Source organism: Thrips palmi, unplaced genomic scaffold (genome assembly GCF_012932325.1).
Source record: "Thrips palmi isolate BJ-2018 unplaced genomic scaffold, TpBJ-2018v1 HiC_scaffold_2, whole genome shotgun sequence".
Lineage (NCBI taxonomy): Eukaryota > Metazoa > Arthropoda > Insecta > Thysanoptera > Thripidae > Thrips > Thrips palmi.
The window spans coordinates 2858578-2875831 of record NW_023144629.1 but is presented as its reverse complement, the minus strand read 5'-3'; the positions used below and the strand labels follow the sequence as shown (position 1 = coordinate 2875831).

The window sequence follows — 17254 nt, the reverse complement described above, 5'->3', positions numbered from 1 at the left end:
CTCTGGAGCTCGAAACGCGTCTAGAATTTCGGCCGCTTCCACCGGTCTTCTGGCCCACTGTGCCGCGCCCCTCCCCGCCTCGGGGAAGCGGGCACAGTGATGAAGAGGCTCGGCGAGCGGCAAAGGGGTTGCTTGTCGCTTGTCGGTTCGCTGGAATGCGTGGTTATCGCGGTGGCGCGGAGAACCGAATGGGGCACTCAAAACGCGGAAGGCAGCCAGGTAGACGGATTAACGCGCGGGCAGACAGACAGACAGACAGACAGGCTGGCGCTGATGGAAGGGTTGGGATCGGCGGTGGCGGCAGCAGCGTGAAGTGCCGAGACCTTCGGCTCCATTAAATTCTGCCAGCTGAGGGGGCGCATTCACAGTGCAGGGCGCAGGGCGGCCCCTTTGAGGCGTCAACACGCACCTTGACCCTCTGGCGGCCCCCCGCCTCGCCCCAGACCGAGAGTCCTTGTCGTCGCTCTGTCTCTCTCGCAGTCGTACGTGACGCGCCGTGAGTGCGAGAGAGACAGAGCGACGACAACGACTCTCGGAATCGGTGAGCAGGCCGGCCGGCCTTTCCTCTCGGAGTGTCCACCGCGTTTTCCGGCCCGGGGCCGACGGGGCTGTTTGGCCGGGTTCCGGGGGCGAGGGTCCGTGCCCCGGGCGACACGGCGCGGAGCGGAGCGGTGCGGAGGGCCCGGGGGCGAGGACGACCCCAAGTCGGACGGGGTTCAGGTGCGAGGGCGGCTTGAGTAAACTGATTGAGCACGACGACGGGGAACGCCCCGCCCCGCCCCACCACGCCCCACCACGCCCCGCCAACGCCACCCCACCCCGGAGGTTGCCCAGTCCGGAAACCACCGAGCCTTCTCTCGTTTACGAAGAGTTTGTGTAGTGCACGCTTAAAATCTCACGAAGCATTTTGTGCACCTGTTAAGTACAGTGTTATGACCAGCAACTTTTTCTTTGCAAGGTCTTATCTGAAATGTGCTGTCCGTGTTGTCACCGCGTGTCTCACCATTTTTCTGCGTTCTTGTCGCCAGGCACCTCATGGACAACCAGATCCACACGGTGGAGAGGGGCGCGCTGTCGGACCTGATTGCGCTGGAGAGACTGTAAGTACCTCGTTCCAAATTGAAACGCCCGCCTCGCACTCTTATCTGCGACTTCGGAAGCAATCGCCCTGGCGACGCCGAGCGACGCCGAGCGACGCACAGTGCACCACCGCCACCTGACTGGCGCGCCGGCCGCCTCTTGTTGTTGTTGACTGTACAGCGCATGGCGCTACGGAAGCGGAAGTCGTAATGTCTTTCGATAGTGTCGGCGGCTCGGCAGTGGCCGTGCGAGGCGCCGTGGCGGAGGGGGAGGGGAGGGGAGGGGAGGGGAGGGAGGCCTGCGAGCCGCGCCCCCGCAGCCCCGCCGCCCCGCACCTCGGACCACATATCCGCGCGGCAACATCCCCTTTGCCTGCCGCCTCTCCTCCTTCTTCTTCTCCTCCCTCTTCTCCTTTTCCCTTTTCTCCTTCCTTCCTTTCTTCTTCCTCTTTTTCCTCTCTTTCTTTTTCTCTTCTTTCCTCACTTTCTCTCCTTTTTCCGTTCCTTCCTTCTCTCCTTTTTCTGCTTCTTTTTCCTCGTCCTCTCCTTCTCCAACTTCCTATGCTTCTCCTTTTACCTGTCCTCTTTCGTCTCCTTCCCCTCTCCTTCTCCCTCCGTTCTCCATTCGCCCCCTCCTTCCGTTTCCGCATTCCGGGTCGTCGAGTACGCGAGATATTGCTCCTCGTCCAGGTCGAGTTTGAATTCGAGTTCGCCGAGCGAAGCCAGCCTGCCGCCAGCTTGCGGCCTCCTCCGGTCAAGTGGCGCGTCTTGGAGGAGCGATGGAGTGCGAGAGAGACGGAGAGCCACTGTCGGGCGCGGCGCAACGTCCTCGGTGGCTGGCGGCGTGGAAGTTCGAACCGTGTGACCGAAAGCAGGCAGCCGAGCGGGCGGAGCGCTGAGCAGGCTGCTGAGAGAGAGAGAGATGCGAAGCGCCAGCAGCCCGGCGCCTTTGAGGACTTCCCTGTCTCTGTCTCTCTCCTTTCCCTGAACTTCGCCACCGTTCTGATTTTCAACAAATCATTCATTGCTCTACCTTGAAACACATACCTAGAGAAGGTGTTAGCTACCTCTTATTCTCGTTGTTTTCCTTTTCCTCCTCGTCTTCTCTCTCTCCCCGAGCTTCCTCCTCCGTGCCGCACCTTACCCCACCGGCGACTAATCGTTCGGAAGGCGGCTCAATGGGGTGATGCAGATGGATGGCGTCGAGGGCTGCGTCCGAAACCACGAGCTCTGCCTCGCCTGGGACCAGTGTGCCGCCGTCCGCGCGCGCTTTTCTGACGCGCCCCGGGACGCCACACTGCGAGAGGGCGGTGATCGCGGTGTCATCACATTCGGCAGCGCATCCATCAAACGCGGGCACACTGGAGGCAGACTGCCTGGCGGCTACACCTGTGCCCGGGGCCGCCGGGGGCGGGCCAGACACAAAACGGATTATTTGTAGTGTGCGCAACGCTCTGTCGAGTGATTCCGAAGGACCGCTCTGTGTCTCTCTCGCACTCTTATGGAACGCCCCATGAGTGCGACAGAGACGGAGCGACGCAGCGATCCTTTCGGAATCGCTGGAGAGAGAGAAATGGCGGAAAAAGTTGGGCGCGTTGTGCTGCCGCGCACCTGCCGTGTTTTTCTCGGCCGTTGGGGGGACTTTGCCCCCGCGAGGGTCCCGCGTGGCCGAGCCAGGCCGAGTCTGTGAGCGGGGCCCAGCCAAGGGCCCAGCGCACCGCCGGCATTCAATAAACAATGGGCACGGCCTTCACGAGGCCGGGGGCAGGGGGCGTCGTCTGCTGGCCCTTGTCCTGGTACTGGACGTCGTCTAGGTACCAATGTCTACACACTAAATCCTTATGCACCTTTTGCTTCTGCATAATATCGCGCTTAAAAACGTAAAAATTATGCGTTGTCATGCATAATATTATTCAGAAGCTTATGACAGTGTGCGCGTAACCTACCCTCAAAGAGTCCAAAGGTGCATGAAGTGTGCAGGTACCGTCCGCCGCGTGCAAGCTGCTGGCCGTTGTCTCGGCCAACGTCGTCTGCTCGTCTGCTATCGGCGTGGTCTCGCCGTATCCGCTCACCTCATCTCTGGAAAGGATGCTCGTGGATTATGCTGATGCAGCGCTGCAACGTGGCGGCCCGATACCATCACTGTCTCCCCGGACGCACGCCCCGCGACCGCCTGGCGCGGCACGGCGCTGTATCTCTATCCACTCCACTCGCGGGGCTCCATGCGAATGACCCCCTGGGGCCCTGGGTGGCGGCCGGGGGGCACGGCGCGCACGTCGTCGCCTGCACTGCCAATATGCGCGATAAACGATGGGGCCGCCATGGGGCTACACGCACGCCTAGGACGGGAATCTATTATGCGCGGGGCGGGGCGGGGCGGGGCGGGGCGGCTTCAGGCCCGCGGGCCGTCCTCGGCATAAGCTGAGCACGTCTGTCTACGTGTACCAGCTACCCTCGCGTTGACACTGGCAGTGCCGTGACAGCGCTGTGGGCCTTAAGGCTTAAGCCGACCGCTAACCCGGCGTGGAACGGGGGAGGGGGCACCCTCGCGGTCCCCGAGCCTGCCAGCCAGCCTGCCAGCCAGCCTGGCGCGGTGCGGTGGCTTCCGTGAGTTAGGACCGCAGCCAAGCCAAGGGGCGATCACGGACGTGAGTGCCCATTACGCTTCGCCTACCTAGCACAGCCACTTGAGTTGACACCTCCCCAGCTGGCGACGTAAGCGTGAACCTACGGTTGCCTACCTTACTGAAGCCACTTGAGGGAGTTTTTTTTTTGTCGGAAAGGGTAGAATTTGGTCGGAAAGGGTAGATACGGAGGCATTGCCTAACCTCACGCGTCACTTGGCTCGAGGCCGTCCTTGTCTCGCACTCGAGACGCCGCGTGCAGTTTGCGGCGTTAGCTGCGGCAAGCAGTCCCCACCCTCGCAGCGGTGGAGCGTCTGCACCTGACGACCTCCACCCCCTCCTTCCCGGACGGCACGCCGCCGCTACCCCTCGCCCGGCATAATCGGCTCGTAATTTATGGAACGAAAACGTGGGTCAATTGCCTATGGTCTGTACCTCAGTGTGCTCAGTGTCCGCTAAGTGAGTTAAGGCAGGCGACTCGTCGATAGTGGGGGCACAAATCACACCGCCGCATCCCCTACGCACACACACACACACACGATGCGTATGAAAATGGCGCCTCTTTTTCAAACAGACCTGCCCTCTTTTTTTTTTGCTGCCTGACGACGTATTGCACCAGCGCTGCACTGCGACACACCGGGCCGCTCTGCAAGGCAGGAAGGCTTTCGGCTCGGCTGGTGCGCTTTCACTGAAAAAATATTTTTTTTACTTGAAATATTCAAAATATTCACCCTGAAAAGTGCACTCTGTATTCTGTTTGGCTTTATTCACCTATCCCCGTCTCGGTCCGCCGGGGGAAAAAGCATCTGGAAAAAAAGAGGAGGACAAGAAAACTCCCCTTCTTCGCTTCGCCCAGGACCACCCGAATTCACTTTGCGTCGTCGAGTCGATTTTGTCGCGAGACTCCCCCCCCCCTCCCCTCCCTTGTTGGAGCCCTACACACGGAATGCGTGATGCGTGCCCTACACTGCCGAAACATATTTGGCGGCGATAAGTAGTGACACCACTGCAAGACTCATTGTGGACGCTCGCTCGCTCGCAGAGGATCGAATTTCACAATCAAGTAACCCTATGATCAACTCTTGACAGACGATATAACTGCAACTTGAATGGCGGTGCTTCCGATGTGGGCACCTTTGCAGTGCTACTCTATGTACGTCGGGTCGGCAACGTATACACAACAGTGTGTCGGATCGGAAATCCATAGCAGATACGCCCTTGTGCCCGCGGCCTGTCCCGCGACACGCGTCCCGCGGCCCAAATTGACTGAGCGGCCGGTTTACGAGAGCGGAGCAAGCTGGGCTCCGAGAGTCTCGCTCTGTCTCTCTCGCACTCATGGGGCGTCCCGTACAGGTGTGAGAGAGACAGAGCGACGACAACGACTTTCAGTCCGCATGCGGAGCAGCAGCCGAGCGACAATGTTGCGCTTGGCTTTACGGCCGCGAATCACATATCATTCCAAACAGGATGCAGAACATGAGTGCATCTCGAGCTTTGACGCTGTACAGTGTGTAAGACGCGACAAGTCGCTGAAGTGTGACGCATTGGTTGCACTGCTGCAAGGGTTAAAGGACCACGAACAGTGCACTGAACTGAAGTGGTCTCGCGAACGAACAAAGCCTTCCTCATAGCGAGGTCTGTGCTCAGAGCAACGTGTCCCTCTAACCAATACATTAATGAGGCTTGACTTGACATGGATTGGGTCACAAGTTGGTCGGTCACAGGATGAGATCGAAACTCTTTCCAATGAAGAGGAACAATAAGAAACGAGTGGTCGTCCGGAAAAGATGAGAACTGACCGTCTTGTCTCTTTTCAAATGCACGGCAAAGTCCATGCGTTTTATGTACACACGATCCGCGCAGGCCAAAGTGTGACACACGGCGAGTAGAGCGACTAAAAAGAGTCGCCGGACCTAAAACCAAACTGGAATCCCACGCGTCAGGAAGCAGTGGCAGTATAAGCCAGGTTCAGTGGAATAATGACCGCGCTTCGAAAGTGGAACAAACGCCAACGAGCAGTAGCGTGAAACTGACAACAGCATAGGTCGCCTGGCCGTTCTCGCTGAGGGCGTGTGCTCGATCCTCTCAGTTTATGATTGGCCCGGAATCTTCCCCAACGCGCTGCACAACGGCAGTCTGGCTTCAGAGGGTCAAGGCGGCCCCTAAATCAGTCAGCAGCGGCAGTATCACTGACTGCACGTGTCCGCCCGCAGTGACACCCGTCACTTTTGCGGCGGGCTGTACAGTACAGGTCAGCGGGCCCCTGGCAGGCCCGTCCCTCATGTCGCGTCTGGCGGCCGAAATGGGGCGACGGTACCACTGCACCAGACATTTTGTCGCGAACGCTCGTTCCCGTGACATCAGCAGACGGCAATAACAATTGGTCCAGGGGAAGATGACGAACCGAGAGCGGGCTTCTCGTGGTTGCTGCAATTCCTTGTGACAGCCGAACAGTAACTTCAAATAGAGCTAAAGTAGTGCAGCAGACGAACTTTGCTGCTTGCCACGGGACATTGTACAGTCTATTAGGTCTGCTAAACGTGCTCGGCCAAAACGGTACCTGGTTTGCCCATGTAGCCGACAGAAAAGACATGAGCAATTTCCTGGACGTTCTTGGGACAACCACGAACTGTTTCTGCCGTGTGCGAAGATAGTTCGGAAACTACTGCGTATTTTCTTTGTGAGCGTATGTAAGCTCAATATAATCGATTACTACAAGCTAATTTTATTTGCAAGGCCTCAAAATAGTTTTTAGCGTTTTGAGGGTGTGGGCAAAGGATTTGGAACAAGGAGCTCAGCGCGATCCACCGCGAAATCGAAGACACTGATCTCCGTCAGACACCGCCTGCATCTTCTCGCCCCGTCTTTTACCTGTGGAGGATCGCGCCGCTAAGGGGCTTATGCTCTGATCTCCGCGTTGAGGTGGGCCGGCCCAGGCCAGCCCTCGTCGCCTTGCGCCCCGCGGGCTGATTCCGGACGGTGCTTCCTGTCTCTCTCGTTGCACTTGGCGTCTTCCTTCTTCGTCTGCCTTTGTCTTCGCCGTCTCCGCCCTTCCCCAATCCGCGCTGCCCCGGAGCGATCGGGCGAGGCGCCGCAGACAGGTACAGGGAAAGTGACTTAGCGCGCGCGTCGGGGTTTTTAACTTATTTATTCGTTTTCGGGCGAGGGACTGGGGCGGAGGAACGGGGAGGTTGAATGTAGATGAAGGTCGCTCGATTCGCTGTTGATACAAACTGCCGGGGTGGATTTCGCACTGACCCACTTTGCTTTTTTTTCCGTAATCTGTCACCACTTGAATCTTATTCGTTGGCGATTTCAGACCTGTTGCATCCATGCAGCTTCCTTGTTTACTAATCATTCAAATGATGTTGCGGATTATTTTATCAGGTAACTTTGGGACAGGTAAGTTTTATTCGTCTGAATGCAGTCGATTTCCGTCATCGAAACACAAATGCGTACGCATTCCTTCGATCCATTTATTGTCATTCCTCAATCTCACACTAGCTCACAAGAATGGACTGTCTTCTTTCTTCTTCTTCTTCTTCTTCTTCTTCTTCTCTTCGACAAGTGGCGTGTGCGGCTGGCACAGCAAAGGGCGCACTCCTTCCTTCCCTCTCTCCTCCCCGGCGGCGTGTTCCGTCTGTCTCTCTCTTTCGCGCGGCGGATGGGCGCGGCGCGCGCCTCTGTCGTGGTGTGTTGTCTTGATATAATGGAGTAACGGGCTGTCGTTAACGCGTTCGCGACGACTTAATTGAATCTCGGAGCAGCGAGGGGGAAGGGAGAGCAGTAGTAAGGGCCTTACTGTAAGGCCGCTAGGAGGCAGTGGATAGCGCCGGAACAACGCTTCCTCCTTTTCTGATGTGCACTCTAAATGCCTCTGGACTTTTTGTGCGCTCATATTACCTTTTGTGTGTAGGTATACTCCTTAAAAGCTGTATGATTGAAATTCACAATGCTATAGTGAAAATTCACCATGCTATTCCTGAAAACAGCTTCGTGCATGAATATGGCAACAGTTATTGACAATGAAAGTACATAAACTGTGCAGTGGTGGTAGTTTTACTGCAGCTGCTTCTCGTTCTTTCCTCCTCCTTCTCCACGAGTGGTCCCTCGTTGCCGAGTCTAAATGCAGCAGCCTGAAGACCGATGCCTGTTCCTGGTCATTCAAGTCTGGCGCTCTGGCTGGCGCCCGGCGAGACGGAACATGCCAGCTTGCTTGCTTTGCGCTGCTTCGCGCCTCACGCTCGGCGGCACAGTGGGCCAGAAGATCAGTGGAAGCGGCCAAAACTCAAGACGCGTTTTGAGCTCCAGAGTCGCTAAACAGTACTCGAACCGAACGTGTGACCCCACCAATGGATTCCTCGTTTGGAGAGCAAATCACTGGTCGAGTGACACTTTTGGTTCGACCCCTTTTTACCGACGCTGTAGCTCAAAACGCGTCTAGAGTTTTGACCGCCTCCACCAGCCTTCTGGCCCACTGTGCGTCGTGCTTCACGCTTGGCGGTTGCCACCACCGCCGCCGCCGATGCTGGGTGCATAACGGGACGCGAATATTAATCACCAATTTGTCCCGCCGTTATGAAATATTCGTGATGGCAGTGTTCGTGATAACCTCCGTGTCCCTGGCTCTCGCTCCACGGCAGTTCAACTGCCGCGGCGTTGCTGGCTGGCTTGAATGAAATGCTTCGTCAATCTGCTCTGGAGCGCCAATGGAATTTGACCGCGGCTCTTCGATGGCGCTTCAACTTTGTCCGTTTCGAAGGCTTTGCTCTTGAAAGCTATTCAAGAAGCGTGTTCGACTTGAAGCTTTTCGAAAGTCGCAGTGTTCCGCCTTAGTTTTGGCACTGCAATCGGCGAGGCCGCTCGTCCGTCCTCTCCAGACGGTGCCGCGCCGACCCAAGCGGCGGCTCCTCAAGCCAGACGAGCCCGGCCCGCTCTGTGCGCAGCTCGCCGCGTCCACTGGACGCTTTGAATGGGACCGGATGGCCGGATGCTCCGAGTTGGCCGCGGCGTGGCGGTGCGGAGCGGCGGAGCCGAGCAGCGCGGCGGCTGGGAGCTGAGAGGGGTCTAGATCCCTGGAGCGCGCGGAGCGGCGCGGCGCGGCGCAGGCCCCTTATAACAGCATCGTCGCCGCGCGTTGAGCATTCCCCTTTCCCCCTCCCCCCCTCCCCTCCCGCGCGGGCACTGCGCTTTGTCCGCCCCGACGTCGGCTTGACCCCCCGGCGGCGGCTTATCTAACGCATCAGTGCCCCCACCTCCTTGCTCCGCTCACACCAACCCTCCGCCTCGTTCATTCCACCTTGGTGAAATTATTGAATAATTCCAGGCCAAAGTGCCGCCGTGCATGCGCGGCTGATTTACGAGTACCGACTTGCGGTGTGCGCGCGTTTTGTTTCCGAGTCAAAGTGCGAGTAGTGATAAGTGCCGCGTTAAGAATTCGCAAACTTTAGCTAAAAACAAGAAACTTTTGCGTGTGTTATAATTGGTTGTCGGCAAACTGTTTTTGAATGGATGTAATGCACTACGCTTTATTCTTGACCTTTTAAGTTTTTCGGATGAATCATATGCACATGGTTTGTCCTAGAGCTTTAAATTGATTTAAGATCAACGTAATGCACTCGCTTTATCCTTGTGCCTTTAAATTGTAAGCTTAATTATGCTCAAAATACTTTGTTATAAGAAGCTGCTTTTCCCAAAATGGTTTGTAAGATTTCCTCAGTGCGGATAAAACGTGAGGGACGTGGAAGGAGGAAACCTGGAGATATCAGTGCCCTCCGCCGCGTGCCTCACTCTGCCTTTCCCGAGACAAAAGGATCGCTGGCCCCGCGCGGCGCCGCCTAGGATAATGTGTCGACCACCAACACCTCGTTGCGTGGGCCGATGGGTCGATCCGATGCCAGTGTGGTGGAGTGCGCCACGCCCCATCAAATTAGCACGTCGCTCCGAAAGGCGCGTCGCATTAGACACACTGGTATTGCACACGGTGGAGGCGTCGGGGGGCGGAGCGGGGCCTGCCACGTCTCTCTCTCTCTCTCTCTCTCTCTCTCTCTCTCTCTCTCTCTCTCTCTCTCTCTCTCTCTCTCTCTCTCTCCGAATCAGACGGCTGTCTTCGCTGGATGGAGAGGGGGCAGAGAGGGCCGCGTTGGCTTGCAGTGGGCTGTGTGGGCCGAACTGTCTCTGCGCCTCTCACTCACACGCTTGCAGCGTGCCGCACGGGTGCGAGAGAGACAGAGCGAGCGCCTCCGGAGGCAGCCCGCCGTGGGCACGGGGCAGTCCGTCACCGGGCGCGCCGGACTGGGCGGACCGATTCCGAGCGTCGTCGCTCCGTCTCTCTCGCGCCCGCACGCCACGCCCCGCGAGTGCGAGAGAGACAGAGCGACGACTCTCAGTGTGCTGGGCGGAGGGCCGAGGCGCGCCGCGGTGCATGCCAATGAGGCGCGCACGTGGATCACACGTGTCAAAAGAGACGCCGACGCGGCGAGACAGACTGCCCGGCCGCGGCACGAGGCACGGCGTGGCACGGCGTGGCACGGCGCGCGCGCGTTTGTACGTCAAGCGGCACTAAAGCCCATTGTCTAGGACGAATGAGCGTGTTGACGGAAACTGGCCCCGGGCTGCCGCCGCTGCGTTGTTGTTGATGGCGGTGGTGTTGTTGTTGACGACTGCATGGGGCGATTCGAGGGGCGTAATTGGGCCTTGAACAAGGCCGTGCCGGAAGGGTGGCTTCGAGGGGAGCGGCGAGCGGCGGCACGGCAGGGCAGGGCGGGGTGAGGAGGGTGAGGCAGGCGGAGAGAGGAGAACAGTTTTCCCAGCTTTTCTTCCCCGCAAAGTGTTTAGTTTGGACCACCGTTTGCGGCACACGCGTCCTCTCTCACACACACACACCTCCGCGCCACTACTCCTTCCAATTGCCAGGCGCAGCAATGACCGTGGCCGAGACAAGTCCCGGCCGGCCAGGCCAATTGAGTGCAGCGGGACAAGTTTATCCCGAGCCGCTGCAGCCGCCGCTTGCCGCCGCTCCGCGGACGCACGTTGGTGGCGTCACGTGGTCCCGGCGACTGATCCCAGCAGACTGATGCCGAGAGTCGCTTTCGTCGCTCTGTCTCTCTCGCACCTATGCGGGACGCAACTAGAGTGCGAGAGAGTGGACAGAGCGGCGACGAGGACTCTCGGAATCCGCCTGCCGCTGGCTGCCTGACCCGTTTCGCCCATTTTCCGCTCTGCACTCGACACGCTCGGCGGTCGGTCGCTGCCCGGCCGTGGCCCGGCCCAGCGCGCCCGACGGCCCGACGATACCTGCCCGCCGAGCGCGTCGCCCCGCCGGGTTGCCGACCTCGCATTACCATTACCACTACGGGCTAGACAACCCCCGCACTCCACACCGCCTGGCACTGCACTCTTAAAAAATTGAATTTGCAGTGGCGGGGGCGGCCGCGCTGGTAACCTTATTGCTGCTGCCCCACAGAACAGCCCCGGGCGAGGAGGCTCTAAAGCTTCCCCCCCAGACGGACGCCGCCGGTCCTTGCTGGGATTCGCGGCTTTCGCTTTAAAATTATTATTTTTGTTATTTTTATTATTTGGCGCGGATAATCCGGCTGGGCCGCCGCGGAGGGCCAAGGCGTGATGGCCGAGTGGATCAGCACGTGTCGGCTGGTGCACTCGTTGGCACGGATTAGCAGCGAAAACCTTCCTCTCCTTCTTCTTCTTCTTCTTCTTCTTCTTCTTCTTCTTCTTCTTCTTCTTCTTCTTCTGGGGCGTGCGTCCCACCCCAAGGGCCCAAAATCCCATCCCTTCTCTCTTCGCATTAATACAAATCACCCATTCCTCGCTGTCCCGGGAGGAGAAAGGAGGACCTGCCCGTGATGAGGTGCGGTGAACGGACGGACGGGCCGTCGGACAGGAGAACGGACAGACAGACAGACAGACAGATGGACAGACAGGGTGAGGAATACACGACGAGGTGGACGGAGCTGCAGGGGTGAGCCAGCACGCCGAACGGAGTAAACAAAGACGAACGGATGGATAGCGTGTGAGTGAGAGAGAGAGAGAGAGAGAGAGAGAGAGAGAGAGAGAGAGAATATGGAAGGAGGAAGCAGGAGGAAGAGAGACGGTCCGGCGTGAACGAAACGCGAATGGAGAAAGGTGAGGCGAGAGGTGCCTCCCCCTAAAGCTGGTAAATTGCTTGGGACGGCCTGTAGATTGGTAAGGCGATAGGTGAGGGGACCAAGACGACACCCCGAAGGGCCTTGCAAAGCAGGTGAGAGGGACGCGACCCCCCTCCGCCAGGACTAACAAATTCTGCCGACCCCTCTGGACCACGACGCGACGGGGCATTGCCCTTTGGACCTGCCCCTTCCCGCCCCACTAGACCGCCTACCAGAACCACAATACTGCAAGGGACAAGTGGAGACACGAGGACGACGTACAGCGTCCAGTGGCTGTCTGTCTCTTCCTCTCCCTCACACACACACAGAGTGCAACCGGCGCAGTCGGCCACTCTCCCTCGCACTCACGACGGACATATGCGAGACATACACAAAGACGTCCTTCCCTCTCTGCATTGCCTTTCCGTAACGCTCAAACAAAAGCCGTCTTAACAAGCGAGGCGCAAGTGGCGCAGTGGCACTGTTGCTTTGAGTGTAGGTGCGCTGACCGCCGCCCGGCCGACCGACCGACGCCGGACTTCCCCTTGAAATGGGTCAGGCAGCTGCTTCCTCGGAAAAGGGGACGGCGGCGGCCGGTATTTGAACCCTCCCCGCCCAGGAATGCGGCGGCGGACATTAATGAATGTTGTCACTTGGGAGATGAGATTTCCTGGGCGAAATGGCAAATACCGGGCCAGCAGGTAAGAGGGCCGCGTGTGTGTGTTGCGGTGTGGACACTGGAGAGTGATTACGCCACCGAGGGCCACCCCCAGCCAAATGTGTCATAAATCTGTGTCGTGCCCTCGCGGCTTAAGGGCGGACTAAGTCCCCTTTTGCAGCGAGGGCCTTTTAATTCTGTCAAGCTCGCGTGCGATGGCCCTGCCTGTAGAAACGCGTTATGCGGTTACTTTCCGAAAATTGATTTGCGACTTGGGTTGCCTGAGCTCAGTTACGAAGCATCGAGTTTTTAAGATCTGTCTGCTTGACGGAGCCGATTGTTTAACGTCCATCCTTAAACCTTAAACCACATTTACAGTACAGCAATGGCCATATTAGTCTTTGTTGTAAAATACCTCAAGACCACCTAAGGTGCGAGAGAGACAGAACACGAAAGTGCCCCATGTGTATACTCAGTACACATTTAAGTTTGCAGTGCTAGTTCGCGATAGTGTCCAATAGTTAAGTGCAAACGCCTGATCGGCTTATGCTGCACAGGGCTCGCGTCCGTTTATTGATTGGTGTTGATTAGCTCTGCCCCTCGCTTTGGCCGGCCCGGCTGGCCCTCCTCCTTTGTGATGGAGGCTTCCGCTCCGGTTAAGTGGCGCGGCTAACAAGTGAGCAGCGACGGCCGTCGCGGGCCGAACGGACGGATAGACAGGCAGACAGACCGACTGGCGCTGCTGGATCATTTTCATGCCGATAGAGTCCGGCGAATCCCAGGCGTTTTGGACCAAGATGAATCACGGCCCAACCCTTTTCCCGCAGAGCCGTTGTCGTCGCTCTGTCTCTCTCGCACTCATGGGGCGTGCCCGACGACTCGCAGTCTGCTGCGCCCTTTGGTCCCTCCCCGGGGAGTCCCCGCCCACCCTCGCTCCACTTTCCGCTGAAACTGATCTTCACGCTTATTAGGCAATGTGGAAGGAGGCGGGGCTGTGTCGGCCCGCAGTGGGCCAGCCAGATGAAGCGAACTCTGGACACCTTTTTGAGCTCTATGCCTCAAACTGCTGCATGTACCCGAGGATCACTCGTGTAACAGTCGGGACCACTTTAACACTGCAAAGCCGGTGGTAAGTTTGCTAGCCAAACAGCACAAATTCTCCAAAGTTCGTTTATTTTTACATTCTTTAGGGCTACTTTCAACTAAATCTTGAGGTTCGCCTTTCATGTTTCATCTGACACAGCCTAGCAATCAGTCACATCATCCTGCCTCCGTCGCTCAAATCGTCACCTTCGCTCTGGTTTCTTTCTTCGTCTCGTCTTACGGCTGCCTGCAGTCTGTCCACCGGCGCTGCAGTCGTCGCTCCTCTCTCTCGCACCTATACGTCGTGCCCGTTGTGTGCGAGAGAGACGGAGCGACAGCGTGCTGTCGTCGGGTGCGCCTTGAGGCGACGTGTGTCCCGCCGATTTGTTTGGCCAACGTCAGCGCCCCGCGACGAGACCGATGTCTTCTTCTTCTTCTTCTTCTTCCCAGTGCGTGCCGTCCTAACTCCCTACCGCAGCAGGGAGTCCTTCCTCGACCGCCAACATGGCTGCAGCCAATGGTCAAACTTGCACGCACCAGCGAAAATTTTAAATTTGAAAAGAATGCCAGAGTTGAGTGGATGTTTTTAATGGTGGAGCCGCGCCTGGGCGAGGCCCAGCAGACCGAATCCAAGAGTCGTTCTTTCCTAGCTCTGTCTCTCTCGCACTCATGGGGCGTTCTTATGAGTGCGAGACAGAGACGGAGCGACGAAGACGCCTCTCGGAGTCGGTCCACAGGCCGAATGAGACCTCCCGGCGCGTCGCGGGGAGAAGCAGCGATTACACAGACTCCCATTCGACCGAACTTTTAATTTAATTTCGAACCTTCGTGTGCGTGCGTGTTTGTGTGTGTGTGTATGCGTGTGTAACACGTGACCGTCAATTTATGGATTCTCGTTTCTCGCCTTTCGACACGCAACCACAATGACCAACAAAGAGGCGGGAGAGGTGTGGTGGGTGTGCTCCGAAAGGTGAGTCCGACGCACGGCGCGCGGTCCGAAGGCGAGGCGATAGGAGCGTTCCATGATCTTATTATTGTTGCGCGCGCGGACGGGCCTGGACCACACAGAGGCAAACGGCGCGCGGGTTGCGCAACGCTGCACACTTTACGAGTCGTGAATCGTAAATCGACTGGACTGAATTTCAGGCCGCTCCTGGCGTTACTCTAGAAACTGAAGAGAGTGCATGGCATGCTCCTCCTAGGAGTCAACCACAAAGCACACTCTCTAAGAGCATGCTTGCAGCACACCTTCAGAAGCATGCTTGCAAGCACCTCTTCCCAGGAGCATGCTTTCAAGCACCCTCCTGCTTGCAAGCATGCTCCCAGGAAGAGCGTGCTGTCAGATGCCTGGGAAGAGTGTGCTTGCAAGCATGCTCTGGGAAGAGTGTGCTTGCAAGCATGCTCTTGGTAAGAGTGTGCTTTGTGGTTGACTCCTAGGAGGAGCATGCCATGCACTCTCTTCAGTTTCTAGAGTACGTATCGGCACTGTAAAAGTGGGGCTGTAATGCTCCTGTTAATAACGTGTAATAACACGTCTTGCGTTTGAGTCACCGCGTTTAGAAGCACGCCGTTGCCTTTGGTGGGGCCGCCGCGCCGCATCGCGTGCAGAGCGGTGCAGGGAGGCTGCAGGAATGCAACAGGTGTGCGGCAGGAACTGCACTGTGGTTGGCTGGGCTGGCGGTGCACACCGCGCCGGGGAGCTACACGCTGCACTCACTGAGAAAACCTTACAAACCATTTTGGGCCTCACAAAGAAAAGCAGTTTCTTATAACAAACTAACAAAGTAACTCCCTTGGAATGTGTAGAAGAAATATAAAAGTTCAGCGGGTGATCTCGAGTCAAGCGACATTGCTTTAAGCCTGCAGGGCTACATGCAAGTTCCACCAAGCCATGTTTGGTTTTAGCACGTCATTTACGTTCAAAATATGAATCCAAAGTACCAATCTTGAATGGATCTAATTGCACGAGTCATTAAAGAAGACTAAGTGATCTTAAAACAACACAACTCGTTCGTTACCGGGGAGCGGCCCTCCACGAGGTCGACCTACACAAATAAAAGGAAAAGATGAAAGCTCTGAAGCGTACCTCAACGAACGGTACCCGGACGGTTTTTGTACACCACCTCCTCGCGCGGTACTTAGCGGCATTGACAGGCCGGATTTCGGAACAAGCGCTTAAATTGGAGGCGGGGGAGGGGACGGCGTACGCTTATAATAAACATAATGAGCCTTGGACATGGCGGCCGGGGAGGCCATTAATCATATGTGTAACTACACGCGGTGCCCCCCTCCCCCTCCCGCGACGCCCTTCGCCACCGCCCCGCACCAGCAGACTCATTTCGGAGCGTCGTTTTCGTCGCTCTGTCTCTCTCGCACTCATGGGCGCCCCGTACAGGAGCGAGAGAGACAGAGCGACGAAAACGACTTCGCAGCGCCGCCCCGCCGATTCCCCGCCTCATCTCCCGCTTTTGTGTTTGCTTTGCTGGTTTGTCAGTGACTCTATAATCTTTCGCCGCGCCGCTGATTAGAATGTCGCGCGCACCTTGTTGTCGTGTGTCACTTTGCTGCCAGGTCGCCTGACGCGCTCCGACTCCTTCGCGCCTCGCCGCGTGTTATGATTGGCTGCCGCCCCTGAAGCCCCTCTGTGTGTGCGTGTGTGTGTGTGTGCGTGTTCGGGGGAAGCTGCGTGTGTCGTGAAGGGGTGGATCGTGTTGCGTGTCTCCGCGCGTCCTCTCCTGTACAACTTGCTTTCCAGCGCCTCTCACTATGCTTCCTCGCACCCTTCACACAACACACACACACACACACACACACACACAACACACACCATTGGTTCGGCTCCTCAGTTTCGCGACCTTCGAATTCTGTTTCTCTAAGCATTTCTATGTCTCCGTCGGTCTTCTTCTTCTTCTTCTTCTTCTTGGCCGCACACACTAGTTGCGACTGGGGTTTGCGTGGTTCGACGATCCGACGACGACGTAGTAAATTCAAGTCGTTCATCATACGGACGGTGACGGAAAAAGAGTCGGGGGAGAGGGGGGGGGGCAATGTCTACGAGTGGCGCGGGAGGAGGGGAGGGGAGGGGTTGGCAGCAGACGAAAATAGGACGGTTGTGTGCGTGAAATATGATTGGAAAAATATTGTTTGCAAGCAGCGCTGAGCCCCCCGTACATGCCGAGTCAGAGGGTGAAGGGAGGCGGTGGGTGGGTGCCAGCGCTGCCAGCAGAGGCTTACAGTGCGGGCGGGCGGGCCGGGGGGAGGGGGGGGAGCTGACCCGGTGTGCTTTGAAAGGCAAACGCCTGCAAACGCCGCGTAGCGCCACCCGTTCCAATCACTTTCACTCGCCTTTCACAGTGGCATGCTGATTCCGGGAGTCGTCTTCGTCACTCCGTCTCTCTCCCACTCCATGCCTCACCGATGCAAGAGAGACGGAACGACGAATCTCAGAATCGGTCTGCAGGAAAATAGCGCGTTGCGTGGATGGGAGGCAGCAAGCAAGCCGGTGCCTTGGCCGGCCGCCTCGGCCAGAGTCATTTTTCGAAAGGATGAGAAACAACAGGGAAGCCGGTGGGGTCCGAGTGTGCCGGTAACCGGTCGTCTTCGTCGCTCTCGCATCCATACGGGACGCCCCATGAGTGCGAGAGAGACAGGGCGACGGAATCAGTC

At 57.5% G+C, this 17254-nt stretch overlaps 1 protein-coding gene across 2 annotated transcripts in view; it reads left to right on the top strand.

The window, feature by feature from the left end:
* Positions 1-17254, top strand: part of LOC117647080 (protein slit) — a 120537-nt gene that overhangs the window by 63255 nt on the left and 40028 nt on the right. For both annotated transcript variants that reach the window (XM_034388589.1, XM_034388588.1), the window contains exon 3: positions 1029-1100. In XM_034388589.1, the coding sequence (XP_034244480.1) occupies positions 1029-1100 (72 nt within the window). The remainder of the gene's footprint in view (positions 1-1028; positions 1101-17254) is intronic.